The following is a 20718-nucleotide window of genomic DNA, read 5'->3' on the forward strand; positions in this document are numbered from 1 at the left end:
ATACATAAATATACATCTGTATACATAAATACATATGTATTAATTTATTGATTCTTTTTGGGTGATGATTAACTTGGTAATTTTATTAACTGCCTTTTTTCAAATATTTATGATTAATAATATAGATCATTCAAGTAGTAGTTACTTTTAGTAACCAGCAAATTTATCCTGATTTTTTTAAGACAATTATTTTTAAACTTTTGGTTTATTTTTTTCCCAAATTTTTAGGTGTCATTTACCTAAGCAAAAATAAAATAAAAATGTAAAAAAAAAAAAGAAAATAAATATATATATATATATATATATAAGCATTTAAGTGCATTTTATTATGTCTTTTTTAAAATTTGGTTTGAATTCTAAAAATTGAAAATAATATAAGGCAGGAATAGTCCTGGCTAGTAAATGTAAAATTTAAATTTGTTAATATCCTGGAACCAAAAAATTTATCCTGATGATTTTTTTTTAAAGAAAAGTATTTTAAAAAAAGCTTTTCGACCACGTGGTATGGGTCATTTACCTGCTAATGTAGAAAAAGTATTAAATTTTCACAAATAAAAAGTAATTATATACATATATATAATTTGATATATATTTTTTTTAAAAAGGAGTCAATTCTAAAAAAAAAGAAATAAATATATATATTTGTGTGTGTATTAAATTCTTGTTGATTTTTTTAAATAATCTATTTAGTGATAAGTAACTGTACTTTAAGTAAGTTTACTCACTACTATTTGTAGATATTTATAATTGATGCTAATTGTTGATAATAGTCCTGGAAGTTATTTTCCTGGAACCAGCAATTTTTTTTAAGAAAATTGTTTTCAGAAACTTCGTATTGTTTTTTTGCCCACATTTTTGGGCAATTTACTTAAAATTTACTTAAAATTTTGAAAAATAAATAATTAGAAATAAAAATGAGAATAGAAGGTAACATTTATGCAAATATATTAATTAATTGGTTTATTTTTAAATAATCTATTTAGTAAGTTGGTAGTTTTACTCACTGCCTTTCTTTTTCAATTAAGTAAAATAAAAAAAAAAATCTCTCTCTTTCTCACTCTATATATGTTTATTTTCTTTTTTCCATATATGTATGTGTTTGTATATATAATTATTTCTTTTCTTAAATCTTGGATTAAATTCTAAAAATTGAAAAAAAAATAGACAGTAATATAAATATAAATATAAATATATGTATTCATTTCTTGTTTATTTTTAAGTAATCAATTTAGTGATGAGTAACTTGGTCATTTTATTCACTGCCTTTTTCAAGTGTTTATAATTAATAAAATAGATAATACAAATAGTTGAGACTAGTCTTGGCAGTTCATTTCCAGTAACCAGCAACTTTATCCTGATGATTTTTTCAAGACAATCATTACAAATTTTGTGTTTTGATTGCCTGCTCATTAAAAAAGTTAAAATGAAGGGAAAAGCCAAAAGAAGAAGCAGAAGATACACATATATATAATTATTTCTTTTTTAAATCTTGGGGTAAATTCTAAAAAATTGAAAACAAAATTGAAGGTGATATATAAATAAATGTATCTATTAATTGCTAGTTGATTTTCAATCATCTATTTAGTGATATGTACCTTGGTATATTTACTCACTGGCCTTTTTTCAGACTTCTAAAACAGTCAAGTGACGGGGAGTGAAAAGTAGATGATTTGCAGCTTTCCTTTCCTGTCTGATTGTAGATATAGATCATACGTGTCTGTCGTGTTCGAGCCTCTGCCACTTCGTTGGGATTTTGATCAAAACACTAAAAAAGAAAGAAGGCGAATCTCAAATGGAACCGACGAGACGACGAACTTCCTTGCGGACGCTTCGTCCGGTCGGCCCGTTTCACATTAGGGTTTTTAATCCAATGGAAGCAGGACTCACGCGGAGGCGAGGGGCTTCCCGGAGGGACCTCCTCGCCCGGCGCACAAAGCTCCGGCTGTCCGAGCCGTCATGCACGAGTCACAAGACCGAGGCCTGCAGGTGAAACACTATTTATACCTCCGGAGGAGCACGAGGACGTGGTTACCAGTGTTTACCAGTGTTTACCAGTGTTTACCAGAAACCCAGAGCGCCGGGTTCACGCCGGGTCGGACCGGACCGCCACCTCATGGATGGTCCAAACCAGGCAGAAATAAAAAATGGAAACATTTAAAAAAAACTCGGGTCTTTATCGAAAATGTTCGATAGGAAAAGAAACAATAATAATGAATGCTTATTTCATTATTAATAAAAGAGTTTTTCCATTAAGGAAGCATTTAGGAGGCAAAATAACATTTATTCTCGCTGGAATTCAATAAAGTATTTCTGGCATTAAAAGAAAAAAAGGAAACCTGACATAAAATCTCAGAACTTTTTATCTGAAATTAACAAAGAATATACAAAATAAATGAACAAATAAATACTTTGGCAGAAATGAACTCAAAATGATCAGATCCCCCAAAAATATGGAGACATTAACTGAATATTTTGCAAGAAACTGCAAAGTGACATGACACACACACACACACACACACACACACACACACACACACACACACACACACACACACACACTCACACACACGCTTCCCTCTGACGTGTGTTTCTCTTGGTGCGGTCCCTCCAGGTCACGGGTCGCCTCCCGAGCAGCGAGTCGTCTCCTGCCACAGGTTACCTGTCCTGCGTCCAGAAGCCCGAGGCGGTGGTCCACGCCATGAAGGTACCCGAGACCTCCCGAATATCTTCATTTCCAAGGCTTTCTGCAGGAAGATCTCTCATGTACGCCGGTAGCTTCTCGCTCACGCTAAGCTCGGTTCTTGCTAATTGGTCGGACGTCTTCTCGCCAATTTAGAAGGCGTCTCGGTCCTTCTCGGGCCCGATGATTGTTAGCTGTCGAGGATGGTCAGATCCGGAAACCTTCCTCTGGGCTCGGCGGGTGGGTCGTCCTCCTCCTCGCAGGCTTCAGCGTGACCGCGGCTGCTCGGTTGTGTCTCCATCAGGTGCTGGAGGTCCACGAGAACCTGGACAAGCAGGTCCCGGAGGACTACGAGGACGACCTCAGCGAGAAGGAGAAGGCCATCGTCAGAGAAATGTGCAACGTGAGTGTTGGACGCGCCGGAGTCGACCTTCTGACCCAAAGGGACACCATTAGAACAACAATATCCTACATTAGTATGAAGATCTCAGCGTCACTGAAGGGAAGCTGCAGCGGCGACGCCATCGCCGGCTGTCGAAGCCGGAAGACGCTGGTTTGAAGCACTAAAGAGATCGTCGTTCGCGTCCACGTGTGAAATTCGTCCGTGTTTTTCTCGAGGTCGTCGTCGTGCCGTAAACTCTGTAAATGTTATGAAGCGGAAATAAGAAGCGATCCGGTGTGATCAATGGAACTCATAGAAGTGTGTTTTCCTGCCTTTTGGAGGACGGCGAGAGAGTCGGGAGGGTCGGGGTCACGGCCGGGTTCCCCGCGGGTCTCCGACCCGGTCGGCGTGATGTCATGAGAGGGGCTCGGGGGCCCCTCCGCCGCCGCTCGGGGGGCCCCTCCATCCCCGCTTTGTTTCCGTCCCCCCGGTCACTTTTCCGCTTCCCTTCGGTGCAAACCGGGTCAGTCTTTTAGCTTCTCCCGCTAACGAGCAAACCTCGTTTGGACTCATTGGCGGCGGAACGGAACACGCGGAAAAGCCCGGCGCCCCCGCCGACGCCTGACAAGAGACTCATAGTTGAGCTGTCAGAGCGATTTAACTGCAGCGGCAGGGAAAAGAGCACCCCGACCCTCCTCCGTCTGCACCCCTTCATTATTCCATCCTCCCCCCGCTGGCGCTGAAAGGCCCGGTCCCGGATAAAAGGTCCCTTGATTAGAGGGAGGACGAGGACCTGTGTGTGTGTGTGTGTGTGTGTGTGTGTGTGTGTGTGTGTGTGTGTTAGCGGTTGATGGGAAGGAATGTGAGTGCTCCGACTCAATAACTCCAATAATACCTCTGCTGTCGTCGGGTCGGCTGCCCTCTGAGGCTCACCGACACCATCCAGCTCATCAACGGATAACAAACGTCGCTTTTTTGTGTCGGAAATTGTTTCAAATCGAGGCGGGGCTCTCCATCTCCTCCTCCTCCTCCATCTCCTCCTCCTCCATCTTCTCCTCCACCTCCATCTCCTCCTCCTCTTCCGTCCCGTCGGCCCCTCGGAACACGTTTACGTTTGGACGCCGTTTCCATCAGGCGTCCAAACGTCGCCCCGGTGGCCGACGGCGGAACTGCACCTTTTGTTTTTGCGGAAAAACAAGTGATGGGTCCCTCCGGCGTGCAAGAAATCAAAAGTGTCCCCGTTGGATCGCCGTTGATAAGCAGTTTCCCGTTTGATCTGGGCTCGTCCGCAGGTGGTTTGGAGGAAGCTGGGCGACGCCGCCGGGTCGAAGCTCTCCATCAGGCAGCATCTGTCCGGGAACCAGTTCAAAGGGCCGCTGTAGGCGGCCGGAGGACGGCCCCGACCCCCCCGGCCGGCCCCGGACGCACCACCCGCCGCCTACGACTCCCGCCGGCCCGCTCGTCTCCTCCCTCCGAGCCTCGTCGGGCAGCCGCTGCTACGACGCCTCTCCCGTGGTCGGGACGTCCGGCGGCGGCGGGGAATCAAAACGCACGCATTTTTTGAAGCGAAGCTTCGCCAAGAACCCTGTTGGAAGCAGAGCGAGCGGAGAAGGAAGGGCCGGGGGGGCGGCGGCGTTCGCGGAGACGTCGTCACGGAAACCCGGCGGTATCCGACCGACCGCCCGCCGCCGAACACCGACGGCTCCCGCTCCCGTCGCACGTACCGCCCCCTAAGGGCCAACCAGTATAACTAGCATTAGGAAGTGTTAACCAAGTGAAACCCACTGTGACCTAGCACCTTTTCTTTGGGCCCCCGAGGCGACTTTATGGAAAATACAAGTCTAGACATCACTGTTAACTCCTGTATATGATGTATAAAACCATAGTACTACTTCATCGTTACCGTTGATTTGACTATTTTGTTTTCTAGCGTGGCCATGTGATCAATTCTAGTTTAAGATGCAAAAGAACAAAAACAAAAAATTGACCTTCAAGCGGTTTTGCTTTGCGCGTAGAATTTTTTGTTGTTTTTTTTCTTTTTTTAATCTTTTCCAGAAGTTTCTCCGTCTCTTTCCTCTCTGCAGCCTGAACCGGCGTCCGGCCCGATTTGGTTGGTTGGTTTGTTTTTCCTACCTTTTTAAAACCTTTTCGTGAAATCGACTCTTTTACGCTGTTTGCATGTTAGACAATCATTCTCTCAGGTTGGGAGGGGCTGCAGCTTTACCTTCACCCATCTGAGTGTGTGTGTGTGTGTGTGTGTGTGTGTGTGTGTGTGTGTGTGTGCGTGTGTGTGTGTGTGTGTGTGTGTGTGTGTGTGTGTGTGTGTGTGTGTGTGTGCGTGAGTGCGTGTGTGTGTGTGGCTCCACGAAGAGAATGACGATGTCTTCTGTGTCCAAACACGAGAATCTCACCGAGGGATTGACTTTCAATTTTCAGGGCCAATAGTTTTTACTATAAAGTTTTTTTGTTTTTTTTCTAGAGTCCGACCGATGAAATACATGGATATGTGGATTTTAAAAATACGTTTTAAAAAATCAGATTTTGATTCTAAAGCCCCTGAAATGTGTTGAAAAACATCCGGTCCCTGAAATATAACGCATCAATAAAATCTGTAAAAATGATTTAAATCTGTATTTTTTTTTAAATGTATTGAAAACATTAAGAACGAGGATAAAAATAAAAATGAAATGTAAAATAAAATATAAAATAAAGTCAAACCTGAAATCGAACATGAAAATCAGTTAAAATTGTAGTTCAAAATGAGAAAAAAAACCATCAGAACATTAATGATCTTCATTACTGGGGGAAAAAATGGTTCTTGAAATAAATTACGGAGTATTACCGAAAATGGTCCTTAAATATTTTATTTTGGCAAAATGACCTGGATATCAATTTTAAAGTTATGAAAGTTGCCCAGAATTGTTTAATTAATCGTCAATCAGTAATTAGGGGAGAATTTACCTGAACCTCAAATTCAGAAACTGACCCGATTGATTTTCCAGTGACAGAAAAAAAAGCCCTTGAAATTCTTTTTTCAAATGATGAAAAAAAAAAAATCTGGAAAATTGGATTTGCATTTTAATGATATTATTTTTAATCAAACTTCAGTTTCAAAATTAAGTCCAAAAATTTATCAAATAATTTTCTTTTTTTAAATTGTGATTTCTGTCGGACTAAAAGCGCCATTTCTCTTGGAGTCGAATTCCACTGCAAGATTCTTCCTGGATTTTGACGAATATTTTTGAATATGACTTGAGGAGAAAAGTGTATTTTTAAAGGCTTGAAGACTGTTTCCTGGTCAGTTTTGTTTCTATGTCAACTGCTTCTCATGAAATAACTATTTTAAATAGTTTCATGTGTCAGTAAATCAGCGCATCTCAGGTCATTTGTTAAAAAGTAACTTGCAACAAATTTTCTAATTTATTATCTAATTTGTTGTAAACTTTGATAATGCGATAAATTGTCAGGGAAAATTAATAAAAATAAAAAGTAATTATTCTTAAAAAAATAAAATTAATGTAACAGGAACAATTAAATCGAAATTTATATCTGAATTCCTCAAAATAAAAATGAAATCAACTTGGAAAAAAAAAAAATCAAATGATCAGAAAAAATTAATGAAATTTTAAAAAATAATTAAGTTTGAATTCAAGTCTTGAGGTGTAAACAGGCTTTTCAAAGTGAACATTGGTCTCGTTTCGGTTTTCGGGCCAAAACTCAGATCTGGTTTTTATATCAACGTTCACATGAAATGACTTTATTTTAACTAGTTTCGTGCGTCGGTAAAGTCCCGCATCTCAGGTAGTTTGTACAGACGTTCGGGTAACTTTCAACGAATTTTCAAAAAAATTTTTTTTTTTTTTTTGTAATTTGCAAAAATTTTGCTAAAACGATCAAGAAACGCCTCCCGTTCCTCGGGTCTCCGGCGCCGCCTTGTGTTTGACGTTTGTCCCCGCGGTGAGGCGCGGCCGCGGCGCCGCTCCTCCGCGGGGCTCCGCGCTCCGCCGCCGCCTTCATCGCTCCGCATCGGTCGGTCGGGCTCTACTTTCCCTCCTCCGTGTTGCTCGGTTTTTGTTTTTAGAAAGTATGTCTTCCTGTGGGCGTCTCCTGCAAACACTTTAAATAAAAAAATTAAAAAAAAAACACAACTGTATGTCTTGATGTCAGAAAGTGAAAGTATTTATTGATCAGAGGCGGAAGCGTCTGATCACGTCCACGTGTTTCCGGGCGCCTCGGCTCGAAGTAATTAAACTTTTATGAAAAAAAGTGTCCTTTTTTTTCTAGGAACCGATTGGAAGCCATGACACGGAATATTTTCTATGAACTGCATCTGATTTGAGATGTGCCACGTTATTTCCTGCATGCTGTTTTAATTTGGAACCCGGTTTAATTTTTGTTTTTGCTCATGTGTTACAAACGACAGTATCCTAGAATCTACAGCGTACGAAAAAAAAAAGTTTATTCCTGTAGTAACTAGCATGACTGTAACTTCTTTTTCATGAGTTTCACTTAAAGATGAATATATACAGTCGAAAAGAACCAGTGAAATAGGCCACTTTTTAGAGGAGAATGTGGGCGATAATAAAGAGTTGCTTAATGGTGCCTTTAAGTTCCTGTCTTCTTTTGCTGCGTCTACAGAGTTGTAAGGGTTGGTTGTGACGGATGAAGGTCGCTGCCCTCATGTGGCCACGGCGTCCAACTACAGCGGCTGGAGCATCTTTGTCAAAATGACCAGAAATTTGGGGTGTAATTTATCATTTAATCCCTCGTGGAAAATTCATTCTCTGGGATGAAGCCGCCGTGGACGAGCCTCAGACTGACGTCCATCAGCCGGTGGGATTTTGAATTTCTTCACTTGAGAGTGAAGTTTCAAGTGAAGAAATTGGAAGTCCCGTCGCCGAGACGAGATTCCAACAACCGTTCACCTCCACGGACTCACTAACAACATTTGGACAAACGAGGAGGAGCCGGGAATGGAACCTGGAAAGTTCAGTCCCAAAGACGAGTGCTCGACCGCTCGCAGCTGCAACAGGGAATCTTTTACAGCTCGTTAGAATGGCAAGAAAAGTCCAAATCAACAATATAAAAAGAAAAGCCTAAAAAAATCATGTTTAAATTATTTGGAAGAAAATGTAAAACTTTTTATAACTTCGATTTGGTTGGAAATCAAATAAAAAAAACAGCAGAAAATTTGTTTTAAAAAGCTGAAATGAATATGTTACTGCCATTCCAATTGCCTGATTCCTCAAAACCAGAAGCTCAGAATCAGTGCGACCGGAGCTCAGTGAGGAAGCCGTCACTTGGACCGTCGGTCGTCAAACCGTCTGCTCGGAAGAAGGAAGCTCTGGGCCGTCGCTGTAGGAATAGAAGGTCTTTATTGTCAAAGGTGCCGCCTTGAAAGGAATCCCCGGCTGAGGGCGGCGACGGAGCGGGGAGGAGCCTGGATAAGGCACGGGTGGGAGCTCGCCTCCCGCTCAGATATGTACAAACACACGCCACGCCGTCCAGTGTCTGACATGGATGTGAGCTTCCACGCGACGAGGGTTCAGGCGGGAGGGAGAAAAGAAAGCGGCCGGACGAGGGAATGTGGAGAACGAAAATGAGAAAGGGGGCGTCCGCTGCCGCTTCACCCGTCGGTCAAACGTCAGAAGACGAGGGGAAAAACGTCGACGGCTCAAAAATAATTCGACGCCCAGTCGCGGAAATGTAAAGCGAATCAGGAAACGTTCACATTTAAGGAGCCGGTACGCAGCGGCTCGGCGCTCCCTCCCTCGGTGCTCCCTCGGCGCCCCGGCACACATGAGCGCACCTCCAGAAACAAATATCACAGAAATCTTTTTGCAGAATAAAAACAAAAGAAAAGAAAAAGCAGGTCTAACGCGTCACGACCGGCCCTCGACCTGGGTTCTAAAAACCCTCCCGCCGTCTCCTCTGTGTCCGTCCGTCCGTCCGTCCGTCCGTCCGTCCGTCCGTCCCCGTCGGAGGGCCGAGCGGTTCCGCCCACTGCAGCGTCTCCGATGGCAGACCCGCCGCCCCCCCCGGGGCTCCTCCGGCCTCATCTCATCCAGCCTCCGCGGTTGAGAGGCATGCCGGGCGGGGGCGGCAGCGGCACCTGCTGCTGCCCCGGGGGCACGGGGGGCGGGGGCGGGTACCCGGCGGGGGGGAGGCCGATCCCCGGCGGGGGCACGTGGCCCGGCGGCATCCGCGGCGGCGGCGGCGGAGGGTAGCTGTTGTAGCCCGGCGGCGGGTAGCTGGGCGGCATGGCGGGCGGCGGGTAGGTGGCGGGGGGCGGGGGCGGACCCGGAGGCGGGGCGGTGGGCGGGGGGTACACGTGGTACGGCGGCATCGGGGGCGCGTAGCTGGGGGGCATGGGGGCGTAGGACGGACCCTCCGTCTTCATCATGGACTGCAGGCTCTGGTATCCCTCGCCCGACATGTACGAGCTGGTGGTGGACATGATGTAGTTGGACGGGGGCGGCGGAGGGGGGCGGTGGGGGAGGGGCGGGGGCTGGTGAGGGGGCGGGGCGTGCGGCGGCGGCGGCGCCACCTCGCCGCCTGGTTCCGCTTCCGCGGGAGGAGCCGGGGCGGCCGGTTTGCGGTCTGATAGACACAAGGGGGGAAAAGAACCGTTGGTTTATTTGTTTGCAGGGAGAAAACAAACGCTGGGTTTTAACACCACTTTAAACACACCTTTAGTTCATTCATTCATTCATTCATTCATTCTCTGCTCTGATCTAAACCGCACAGCACAGAATAGTCTCAAGATCACAAGGAGATTATCGTGAAAATCTACCTGGGAAATGTGTGTATGTGTGTGTGTGTGTGTGTGTGCTCTACAGTAACCCGGGTCACTGAGACAGAGCACGTAGCTGCTGCCGCTGCCCTGTTGGGCTTCAGCTTCACACACTAATCTGCTTTGGTCCAGACGAGCCGGCCGACGTAAACCGGTGGAGAGGACGTGAGTGTGTGTGTGTGTGTGTGTGTGTGTGTGTGTGTGTGTGTGTCACCTGGGGGGGGCTGTGTCGTAGGCAGGGGGGGCAGGGGGGTCTCCAGGCGAGGAATCTTTGATCCGACTTGTTCTGGGAATCAGACAAACATTGGAGGTGAACGGGTTCGGAGAGGAAACTGAGACGAGCTCTCGCTCGATCTGAAACCCGCGGTCGGAAAACTAAAACCGAACGTGAGCAAGATGACGTTTTTGTCAAAGAGTTGCTGAAACCAAAAAGAAGCAGGTTTCTGGAAGGGTCTCACCTGGAGGCTTTGGCTCCTCTTTGGGCGACGCCTGAAACAGGAGGGAAAACGTCAACATTTCAACCGGTCAACATCAAAACTATCGGTGACTAATGAGATACATTTTCAACAAAATCACATCGACCGCTTTCAGAATGTCGATAAAAAAAGTCGCAGATTTTTAACTTCTTTTCACCAGAAGGAAAACGTTTTTAAAAACGTGCTGGACCATCAGGATTCTGTCTCTTTTTCCAGGGTGGTGTTTCCGACACGAGTTCTCTCACTAAAACCTTCCCTCTGAGTGACACCTCAATTCTTGCTATTTACGTTTGTAATCGTCATAAAATAAGAATAATAACAATAATAATGGTAATACATTGACAGTTTAATAATGAACCTGTTTCACAGATTTCTGGATATTAGCTGGTCATTTCCACCCCATTGACAAATGCTCTTTAAATCGTGCCACAACCGGGGCGTTTCAATAAATCCTCCGATAACTTTCATTCTCGGGCAATCTTGTCAGGATTATTTCAAATTCTTTTACGTCACGTGACGAGCCGGGTTTAAATCATTTAAATCATGTAAATGTCCGGCGGTGCTTCAGGCGTTCACACACTCACATGTGGGCGTTTGAGCTGGCGTGCTGGGCTTCCTCCCTGAGGAGGGGTCTTCTTGGTGGGAGGGGGCGGCGGGTTGGCGGTCGGAGGCTGGCCCAGCGGGGCCGGGGGGGCCGGGAGCGGCGGCGCCGGGGCCGAGGTCGGCGTCGGGGCCGGGGCCGACGCTCGCTCCTTCTCCTGCATCTGCTGAGGGATGGGCTTGTTGCCGTGGGAATACAGGTCCAGGATCTGATGGCAAATGTCTGGAAACACAAGTCTGTTACTGGGATTGCTGCATAAGACAAAAAGAAGGGAGTTGCTTTTTGTTTGTGTGTGTGTGTGTGTGTGTGTGTGTGTGTGTGTGTGTGTGTGTCCTGCCTTCCAGAAGCTCAACAGGGACGTCCTGGACAAACTGCTCCCACCAGCGGCGTGACGATTGCTTGGCCGTCCACTCCTGAATGTCGAACTTGCAGAGACGCCCGGCCAGATACATGACGGCCACGGCGATGATCTCCGGCTCCCACTGCAGGGACAGCATGGTGCACAAGCTGTGTGTGTGTGTGTGTGTGTGTGTGTGTGTGTGTGTGTGTGTGTGTGTGTGTGTGTGTGTGTGTGTGTGTGTGTGTGTGTGTGTGTGTGTGTGTGAGGGGGAGAGAAGGGAGTCAAGTTTCATACTGTGATGAATTGAATGTCTCCACAATCAAGTCACTTCAAACCCATCCATCACGGTTCCCACGGTTACCTGGAGGCGGGATCTTGTGTTTAATTAACCTTTTCATTTTAATCATTTTTAAAAGGTTAATTTACTTGTTATTTTTAAAGATATTTTCAGTTTAAATCCCATTCAATCCATTTTATCTCCTTACCTGCTATTGCGTTATACACACACTGAGCTGTACAGAAATTACTATTCCCTCTACACACACCGTTCAGTATTTGATGCTCTGCTGATTTCTCTGCTTTTCCAACTTACAAAGCATGAAGAGGTTTGTCATTTTATCAGTGACTCTTCAAATGCGGTGACAGAATCTAAAACAAAAATCCAGAAAATCACATTGTATGATTCTTAAGTCATTCATTTGCATTTGAAGTATTTGATCCCCTCCCAACCAGTAGGAATGGCAGCTCTCACAGACCTACTAGATGTTCTTTAACAACTACTCCTGTTCTCCACTCTTTACCTGGATTAACGCCACCAGTTTGAACCAGTAGAGAAGATATGTGTCCACACACTCAATCAACCAAACTCCAACCTCTCCTCAGCGGCCCAGACCAGAGCTGTGGAAGGACGTGAGGGATGGAATAGTGGGACGGCCGACGGGACGAGAGGCGAGCGGCTCGGTGAGAAGGTGACAACCGTTATTAGAAAATGGAAGAAGTTGAAGATGACGGTCGACCCCCCTCGGTCCGGGGCTCCATGCAAGAGCTCACCTCGCGGGGCCTCGATGATCACGAGGAAGGTGAGGGATCGGCCCAGAACTACACGGCTGGACCCGGTCCGGGACCCCCAGAGAGCCGGTACCGCGGCCTCAAAGAAAACCACGAGTAACACGCTACGCGGTCATGGATTAACATCCTGTGGCGCTCAAGCAGCACGTGTCCAGAACCTCAGAGCCAATGACCACCTGGATGGTCCAGAGGAGGAGTGGAAGAAGGTCAGGTGGTCTGATGAGACAAAATCCAGCTTTTGGTCTAAACTCCAGCCGGCGTGTTTGGAGGAAGAAGAAGGACGAGTCCGGCCCAGAGAACACCGTCCCGAGCGTGAAGCACGGAGGTGGAAACATCATTCTTTGGGATGCTTTTCTGCAAAGGGGACGGGACGAGCGCAGCGTGCATCCAGAGATCTTGGCCAACGACCTCCTTCCCTCAGTCAGAGCCTTGAAGATGAGTCGCTGCGAGGTCTTCAGGCATGACGACCACCCCAAACACACAGCCGGGGCAACCGGAGGCTCCGTAAGAAGCGTTTCAGGCTCCTGGAGTGGCCTAGCCAGTCTCCAGACCTGAAGCCCAGAGGGCCCAGCACTGCCCCAAGACCTGAAGGACCTGGAGAAGATCTGCATGGAGGAGTGGGCCAGAATCCCTGCCGCAGTGTGAACCTGCTCAGCAACTACAGGGAACGTCTGATTCTGGACTTGCCAACAAAGGTTTCTGTACCAAATATTAAGTTATGTTTTTCTGATGTATCAAATATTTATGTCATGCGATTAAAAGCAAATGAATGGCGTAAAAATCATACAGTGTGTTCTTTTGGATTTTTGTTTTAGATTCCATCATTCACCGTTGACGAGTCCCTCTGATAAAATGTCAGATCTCTACATGCTTTGCAGGTGGGAAAAGCTGAGAAATCAGCAGAGCATCCAACACTTGTTCTCCCCACAGTATATTCATACAAAACAGTATTTATGCCTTCAAAACTCTTTCATCTTTTCAACTCACAAATTGTATCTGTGTGCCCATAAAAATTATTTTGTTCTTTTTATGTCATGGATTCCCCAGGAGGACCTGTACGTGTGGAAAACTAAAATTTTTGAATAATTTCTCCCTCATTTTCTCTACTGCTTTTCCATGAATCTGTAGGTTAGTTCCATTTCAATTGAACTCAAACTCACTGTTGTGTTATGGGTCTTTTATTTGTTCGGGATCATTTTTCCCTGTAGTTTGAACTCGTTTTAAATCTCCACAAACGCCAGAGACCTGCATGCTGTACGCTTTGCAACTTTGAATTAACACAGAATTGCATTCATTAATTCCCCCCTTTTCCAAAACAATCAAGTTATAAATCAAATTGGAAATGTATAATTGGGCGAATATAATTTTGTACGTTTTTATTTTGGCTGTATTTTGATATCGCTGCCTGCAGATGAGAATGTTCCGGCAGGAGTCGGGGGGAGCCGGGTGTGATCTTCTCACCTGTCGTTGACGAAGGTCCAGGCCATTTGTAGAACTTTGCAAACCTTATTCTTCTCTCCTGTAAACACAGAGAACCGTCCTGTCACTGCCTCCACCCTGAGCCTGAGCAGGTGTGTTTGTGCGCCGAAGGCCGATCGACTTTGTGTCACCTTTGAGCTGCTTGACGTAGCGCAGCAGGAACATGTACGGGTGCTCCACCTGCAGGTCAAACTTGATGGTCTGCAGCAGGATCCTCTCCAGCACCATCACCTCCTCCTGTGTGAACAGTGAACATCAGGAAAACGGTGTTTTAGTTGCTTATAGGAAGCTTCTGAATTCAGCATCCGGCACTCCGGGCGGACTATTTCAACGCCTGAATTCTAATAATCAGTCAAGTTCAAAAGCTGTCCTCTCGCTTTCAGTTGACCGTCTCCTATTCTGGAGATCGTTCTTATAAAGACGGTTTGTTTACGAGTTTCTTGATATTCCTTTGAGGTTTCACGTTGAATTGTGTTTCTTAATTAGTGACTATTTAAAGCAACTCGCTCAGAGCAAGACTGACTGTATTAGAAGATTGTGTGCAGATCAATTGTTGAAATGGGGAAACAGAAATATAAGCCAAGTTGCCTTTGGACAACTGTGAAATTTTTTCCTGGTGATTTCTTGACAATAAAGGCATTTTATATATTTAAGTATATTTCTGACTAAGTTTAGACTCCGATTTGATTTTTCTTTCACAGCTCACTAGGGTGGGTAAAATCGGGGTAGGTCACACAGAGCTTTAGGACAAAAATGTTAATCGCAAAGTTTCTGTTACCTTTGGGTCATCTCCAAACTGAGCAAACTGTACGTCGTTCAATAAGCTGCGGGCTGTTTTGATGATGTCTTTGCATTTCTTTGGTGTTTCCTCCACTTTCCCAGCCAGAAAGAGACAACAGGCCCCTGTCACCTGTTCAAGCAGAGAGAGCAAACATTGAGGTCACCTTCCACCCCGGAGTGGTATTGACAGAGGCCGCGGAGGTACTCACGTATCTGGGAAACTGCTTGAAGGAGTGAAACATGTAGAAACGGTGGAAATATATGATGCCCGTCGCCAGTGTGTCATAATGTCTGATAACCATCAAGGATGTAACACACAACACAATCTAACATCTAATAACAACCAAAAAAGCTCTAAACGAACGTCATTGTACCGGTATTTGTTTATGTTCCACAACGTGACCAGCACAGAATAAACTGACAGACTTCTTATTCTAAAATTAGACAATCATTATGAGGACAGCATTTCAACATTCAAATAGTCACAGTATAAATACAGTAAAACAACGATAGTCATGAATGATGAAATTGTTTTTTTTTTTTTAATTAATATTCTGTAAACTGGATGAGAACTTGACCATTGACTTCACAATTTTATCATGAAGTCGATTAATTTCAGATTTTGGAAACAATTGTATTGCTTAAATGAAAAGAAAAGAAAGAAAAACTGTGTTAAGTTCCAAACAGCTGCATCTTTTCTCTCAAACATTCAGACTAATCATGAATCAATAACAGCAAGGATACAGGCCCAGCCGCGTCCCTACGTCAAAGATGAAACGGGCTCCTTCTCTTCGATAGCGGGCCTCGGTGCCGGGGTCCAGGCCCTCGGACTGGGAGGGGGTGTGGGCCAAATCCTTCTTGTCCCAGTACCAGCATGGCTTGATGTGGTCCAGAATGGCTTGACCCGTCATGGACAGGCTCTCCTTGGATTCCTTCATGGGCTGAGGGGAGGCGACGCTGGACGGACCCGCTGCACTGGGCTGCTGGACACACACACACACACACACACACACACACACACACACACACACACATTGTCAAAATGTTACCTTCAGGTTTTCTTTTAATGGATAGGATCAGGCATGAGTCTATCAGAGGAACAGCACATATTAGATGTTTTGGAGAGAAGGTCGGAGAAGCCAGACTGAGATGGTCTGGTCATGGACAGAGGAGGGATAGAGAACATATTGGTAGACGGATGCTGGAATTGGAGGTCTAGAGGAAGACCAGAGAGAAGATTGATGGATGTTGTGAAAGAGGATATGAAAGTACCAGTAGTTGGTGTGAGAGAGGAGGATCCAGAGAACAGGGTTAGCTGGAGAAGGTGGATTGGCTGTGGAGACCCGGAAGGGAAAAGCCCAAAGGAGAAAAAGTCTCTGACAGAACTGTCCCAAAAATACTGATGTTAACTTATCTCAATATAATTTTTAGAAATATCCATTCATAAACAGATGTATTTCCACAATGAGATTGCATCCTCCTTGGGCTGGAATAATATTCAAATGATGCTGGATTCATTTGAGCTATTCATTTTTCAGTGGGAAATATTGATCATTCTCAACATGAACTTTGTTCAGACTTGACATGTCTGTCTTTATGTTCTCTGAGGTTTTCCAAACTGGTTTTAAACCACGGTGATGACAGTAAACAGAAGAGAATTCAAAACATATATTTATGTTAGATATAGTCTTAGGACTGAATCCATATCATAGACAGTGATGTCACTTAGAAACTTTCAACACTATGTACTTTCTAATACCTCATGACTGATGGTATCCAACATTTGACGGTGTTCAACAGAGAAAGGAAGGGGACGTTTCTGAGCGATAGATAAATAATAATTAACAACGAAAACTAGCTTTGATTCTGATCAACGATGAACACAAGACAAGGGTGAGCTCTGTGTGTTTAGCCCGCAGCACATACACTTTGTAAACGGGCCACTTATCTAAAATAAAGGTTGGTGAAGAGAGAAGTGGCATCTATTGAAAAATATAAGCTGTTAGAGGGCAAATACCTGTACACGGCTGTCAAAACGCGTTCAATGTGAGATGAAAATACTCCGTTAACAAAGATGCCGGGTAAACATGTTATCGCGAATAGTAAAGTGATTAGCATCACAGTAGGATTACAGCCAGCTTTTTATGAATGGTTTAATCCGCATAAGAGTAAACAATAGCTGAGTAAAAGCCGGAATGAGTCAAGCATCCATTAAAATACAATACAATTAAAATACTTTTCAGTGGAGGCAACTGAAGTTGCAACCACTTACGGCGAGTTTCTAGCCTAGCTAGCTAGCTAGCTAGCTCAGGTAGCTACGCTAGCTAATGTGTCGTCCAGATACATGGGAGCTAACTAGCTAACTGGCTAGCCGGTTCGCTTTAACCGCATAGCAAACTTCAACCACTCGAGGTCCATCCACCGCTGAGGCCGGAGCCTGAAAACACGCCAAAGTTGTTTAAATATAGAGTAAAGCTACTGTCGCGAACACAACCTCACCTTTAACATGTAGTCGTCCGAGTCGAACACACAATTTAGACAGCTGAGAGAATTATCCGCGGTTTCAGAATCCACTGGCTAACAGTTGATCAACTCCGGTCCCCATTGTAACAAGGGCACCGCCATTACGAAGCACGCACAACATGACGTCATCACGCATAACATGTGGTGCATCTAGTAATATAGTCATACAATCCCACATTTTACATGATCATTTTTATCACAAGCTTAATAATTATCAACTAATAAATATAATCTGTAACCGTGGGGAAAATTGGACCGTTGGACTGTGACTGTTGTGGTTCTTTAATGTATTTCCAATATAAGTCACTGGAGGGCGACAAACACCAACTAGTGATCATTTGGCCCGTGCATGTTTTGACCAGATAGGATTTAGAGACTAATTGATTTAAAGTTTATTAATATTTAATTGGGATGAGAGAAAAAAAAACGTTCTGATTGCAAAACAAGCGACGCAAAGTTTGGGATAATAAAGTTTACAAAAGTTATTGCTGTTTGTTTATGCAAGAATTTATTTTTCTACACCTGGATAAACATATCAGGGTCAAACACGCTCCATGTGTCTGGATGTGAACAGAGTGGTTTGGTTACAAATAGTATGCAGAAAAGAATCGTAATGTGTGGAGAACTTGCAATGCAATATGGACTCACTTATTAGATGCTTTCAAGCAGTCAAGGCCGGAGTTTCTCAAAGTGTTTTTCTAAGAAATGTCACCAAAAAAAAAGCACAAATTCCAAGAAATCATTTGAGTAGACATCACCACATGGAACGGAGAACGAATAAGTGTAGCTTTGAGGTGAAGACAAGAAAGGTCAGCTTTTTGCAGAAATTCCAAAATTTGTGAAAAAAAATTCTCAACAATGTTGGCTTTTGTTTTATTTTTTTGAAACATGAGAATGTAAAAGAAACATGTGCAGATAATTCCCCGAACATTAGCGGGAACCAGCCAAAATGAACAGCAGAAGTCACTCAAAGCGGGTAGAGCAGATCGAAAGGGTGCTGGTTCGATACCCGGAGCGAGATACTGATGTGTGTGTGTGTGTGTGTGTGTGTCTGTGTGTGTGTGTGTGTGTGTGTGTGTGTGTGTGTGTGTGTGTGAATGGGATGATATTAGCGGAGACCATTTCCTCCAGTCACCAGAAAGTACCTGAATACTGGAGGGAAATGAGAAGAAATGACCTGAAAAAGAAGAAAAAGAATCTGAATGAGCATCTATCTGGAAAATGAGGTGCTTTTTTTAAAAAAAAATACTGTAATCATTTTGAATATATGTAAAATGTCTCTGTAATGATGCTGCGTCACGTCTCCATCATGTCATTAAAAGGCCTAATTTGGACTTATTTTGCAACAAAAGCGCTCCGGCGTCAGAGACGTGCTGAACGAGGAACAGCGTGTCCCCCTCCACGCTCATTTCCAAACATCACCTCGGAGGAACAACCAGCCTCGGATCATTTAACGCCGGACAGAATTAAATACATTGGGAGGGACGGGCGCCTCGGACAAATCCTCTTAACCGCCGCAAAAACGGCGAGGACGAGTCCTGGGGAAGAAAAAACAGAGCCATTCCTGGTTGTGTATCGCCTGTAGCGAGGGAGCATCTCAATCTGTCACTCAAGTCAAACACACACACACACACACATGCAGAAAGAAAGAGAGAGAGAGAGAGAGAGAGAGAGAGAGAGAAAGTAAATCAGCTCATGAATTATATATCCTTGTACTTTCTTTATTAATATTAAACATTGCATAATGAAGCTCAGGCTATAAACAAATCCCAGAGCAATCTTCATATTTCCAGCGGCTCCTGAAGTGGACTCCTCATTGTTTCTGTCACATCTTTAACACGTCACCAGGCTGAGCCGACCCGCCGCCGCGCTTGACCTCGGCAAACGGCAAAAGTCCTCGTTCCTCGTTCATAAAACCGTACTATGCGAGTCTTTCTCCGTCGGTCTATTTTAAGATATTAATGTCATTTCGGTAATCTTATGAGAATAGCCCACGGGAATGATGAAAAATTGAGAACGTGATGAAAGTGACCCAGAATCGAAGCCACTTTATGCGTTGGCTCGGTGATTAGAACTGAACCGCGGATTAGGAGTAGAAGCACTCGCGCCACGGGGTAAAAAATACTAGAGGGAATGGCAAGATGACCTTACCTTCTTCCTAAAGCTGACCCTGAACGCACCTGGAGTTCAAATGCAATGACTTTTGTTTTTCAAAAACTGATAGGGAATCAATATTTATTAATTGGGAACCCAGAACTGCCAAAGCATGTCAGTGAGAGGCTGAATGGTTGGATGTATTTCCATGGCATGAATGAAAGGCTGAATGGTTGTACGTCTCTAAATGCTGCCGACCAGTGATCGACCAGTCCAAGGTGACGGCCGGGGATTGGCCCCGTCGCAGGATTAGAGGTACAGATAATGAATGAATGAATGCATGAATGAATGAGTGATATAAACTCTCTCACACACACACACACACACACACACACACAAAACATGCTTTTGTATGAGTGTTTCCTGGATTTAGATTCCTGAAATTCTCTCAGCAGGTGTGCAGTTTGTGCTGGACACAACATTTCCGAATGATCATCCAAAGAGTAACACATTCATACTGCTGTCAGTCAGATGCAGTGTAGTACATGAAGTACAGGTACTACATGTACTACATGTACATATAAGGCAGGGTCAGACAGAGATGACCCTGTACGACAAAGTACTTTGAAACTACACTACTTGCAAATGTATTATAACAGATCAGTGGCATGCAGCTGTGAGGCAGGAGAACCGCCTGCCTCACCTGGTGGCTCTTCGCATCCGTTTTCTGATCTCTCAGCACAAGAAACTAGTCAGACACATACTGTTGTTGACAAAAAAACACTGCATGTTGGAAATGTAGTTCATCTGGCAAAAGCGTTTAAACATTTGAACAGCGACATACAGAGAGGTAGCAATACGGTCGTAAAGCAGAGCATGCTAGCAGTCAGCTAGCCTCGCCGCACATCTCTTCTCAGTATTTGGACAGTAAATGTTAAAATCCATCCTTTTCTTTCCAATAAAAAACAATTTCAAAAACTGGTGAAATTACATGAAAAATACCTTCATAGTGCAATTTTTTTCATTTGACATTTTTTTCTTTCCAAGACTGGCGAGTGAGGCAGGGCCTCTCCTGCCTCCCCTGACTGCATGCCCCTGCCATACACCATGCTTCTGCTGGCCAGGTTTTAATTGAGGAGGCCAAAGCGCCCTGATCTCATGTGAGGTCGGCGCAAAAAGTATAATCCAAATAAAATAACAAATAATAGAACTTTATATCGCAATCTGGCCTGAAACTGAAGCTTTCAGGGAAACGGAGCGCAGCTTTTCCACGGCGGAGGAGTGGAGCGGACGCAAGATGTAGACGACAACGTAAAAAGAATCGAGAATAGAAAGTACATTTCGACCGGAGTACTTTGGTACATGTGCTTGGTGCTCTTCGCCGCTTCTTCATTGCGTCTTAAAAGGGATGAAGAAGAAAAAAAAAGCTGCCTGGAGTCTCTTGAAACCCTTGTCCAAAACTTCTGCCGCTCATTCAGGTGCCCCTCCTCCTTCTCCAAACA

General features: G+C 44.6%; 2 protein-coding genes across 4 annotated transcripts in view; one reads left to right on the plus strand and one right to left on the minus strand.

Moving 5' to 3' along the window:
- The window catches only part of ccdc85cb (coiled-coil domain containing 85C, b), a 55943-nt gene extending 48281 nt beyond the window's left edge, over positions 1–7662 (plus strand). For both annotated transcript variants that reach the window (XM_086167032.1, XM_086167033.1), the window contains 3 exons: positions 2612–2704; positions 2985–3083; positions 4355–7662. In XM_086167032.1, coding sequence (XP_086023158.1) covers positions 2612–2704; positions 2985–3083; positions 4355–4444 — 282 coding nt within the window. In that variant the 3' untranslated portion in view covers positions 4445–7662. The remainder of the gene's footprint in view (positions 1–2611; positions 2705–2984; positions 3084–4354) is intronic.
- ccnk (cyclin K) lies at positions 5080–17238 on the minus strand. 2 transcript variants are annotated; one of them, XM_086167031.1, is made up of 11 exons: positions 17099–17238; positions 15344–15579; positions 14809–14890; positions 14598–14729; positions 13951–14056; positions 13802–13859; positions 11270–11439; positions 10916–11154; positions 10314–10344; positions 10070–10141; positions 5080–9662 (listed from the first exon to the last, which is right to left on the minus strand). In XM_086167031.1, the coding sequence occupies exons 1-11, from the start codon at positions 17105–17107 to the stop codon at positions 9118–9120; spliced, it is 1680 nt and encodes a 559-aa protein (XP_086023157.1). In that variant the 5' UTR covers positions 17108–17238; the 3' UTR covers positions 5080–9117. The 2 variants fall into 2 exon arrangements, with proteins under 2 accessions (XP_086023157.1, XP_086023156.1); XM_086167030.1 differs by having other exon boundaries at positions 15344–15582; positions 17099–17235.
- Positions 17239–20718: the final 3480 nt, after the last annotated feature.

The sequence above is a fragment of the Fistularia commersonii genome, chromosome 20 (assembly GCF_037954325.1).
Source record: "Fistularia commersonii isolate RoL2024-O1a breed Wild chromosome 20, RoL_Fcom_v1.0, whole genome shotgun sequence".
NCBI lineage: Eukaryota > Metazoa > Chordata > Actinopteri > Syngnathiformes > Fistulariidae > Fistularia > Fistularia commersonii.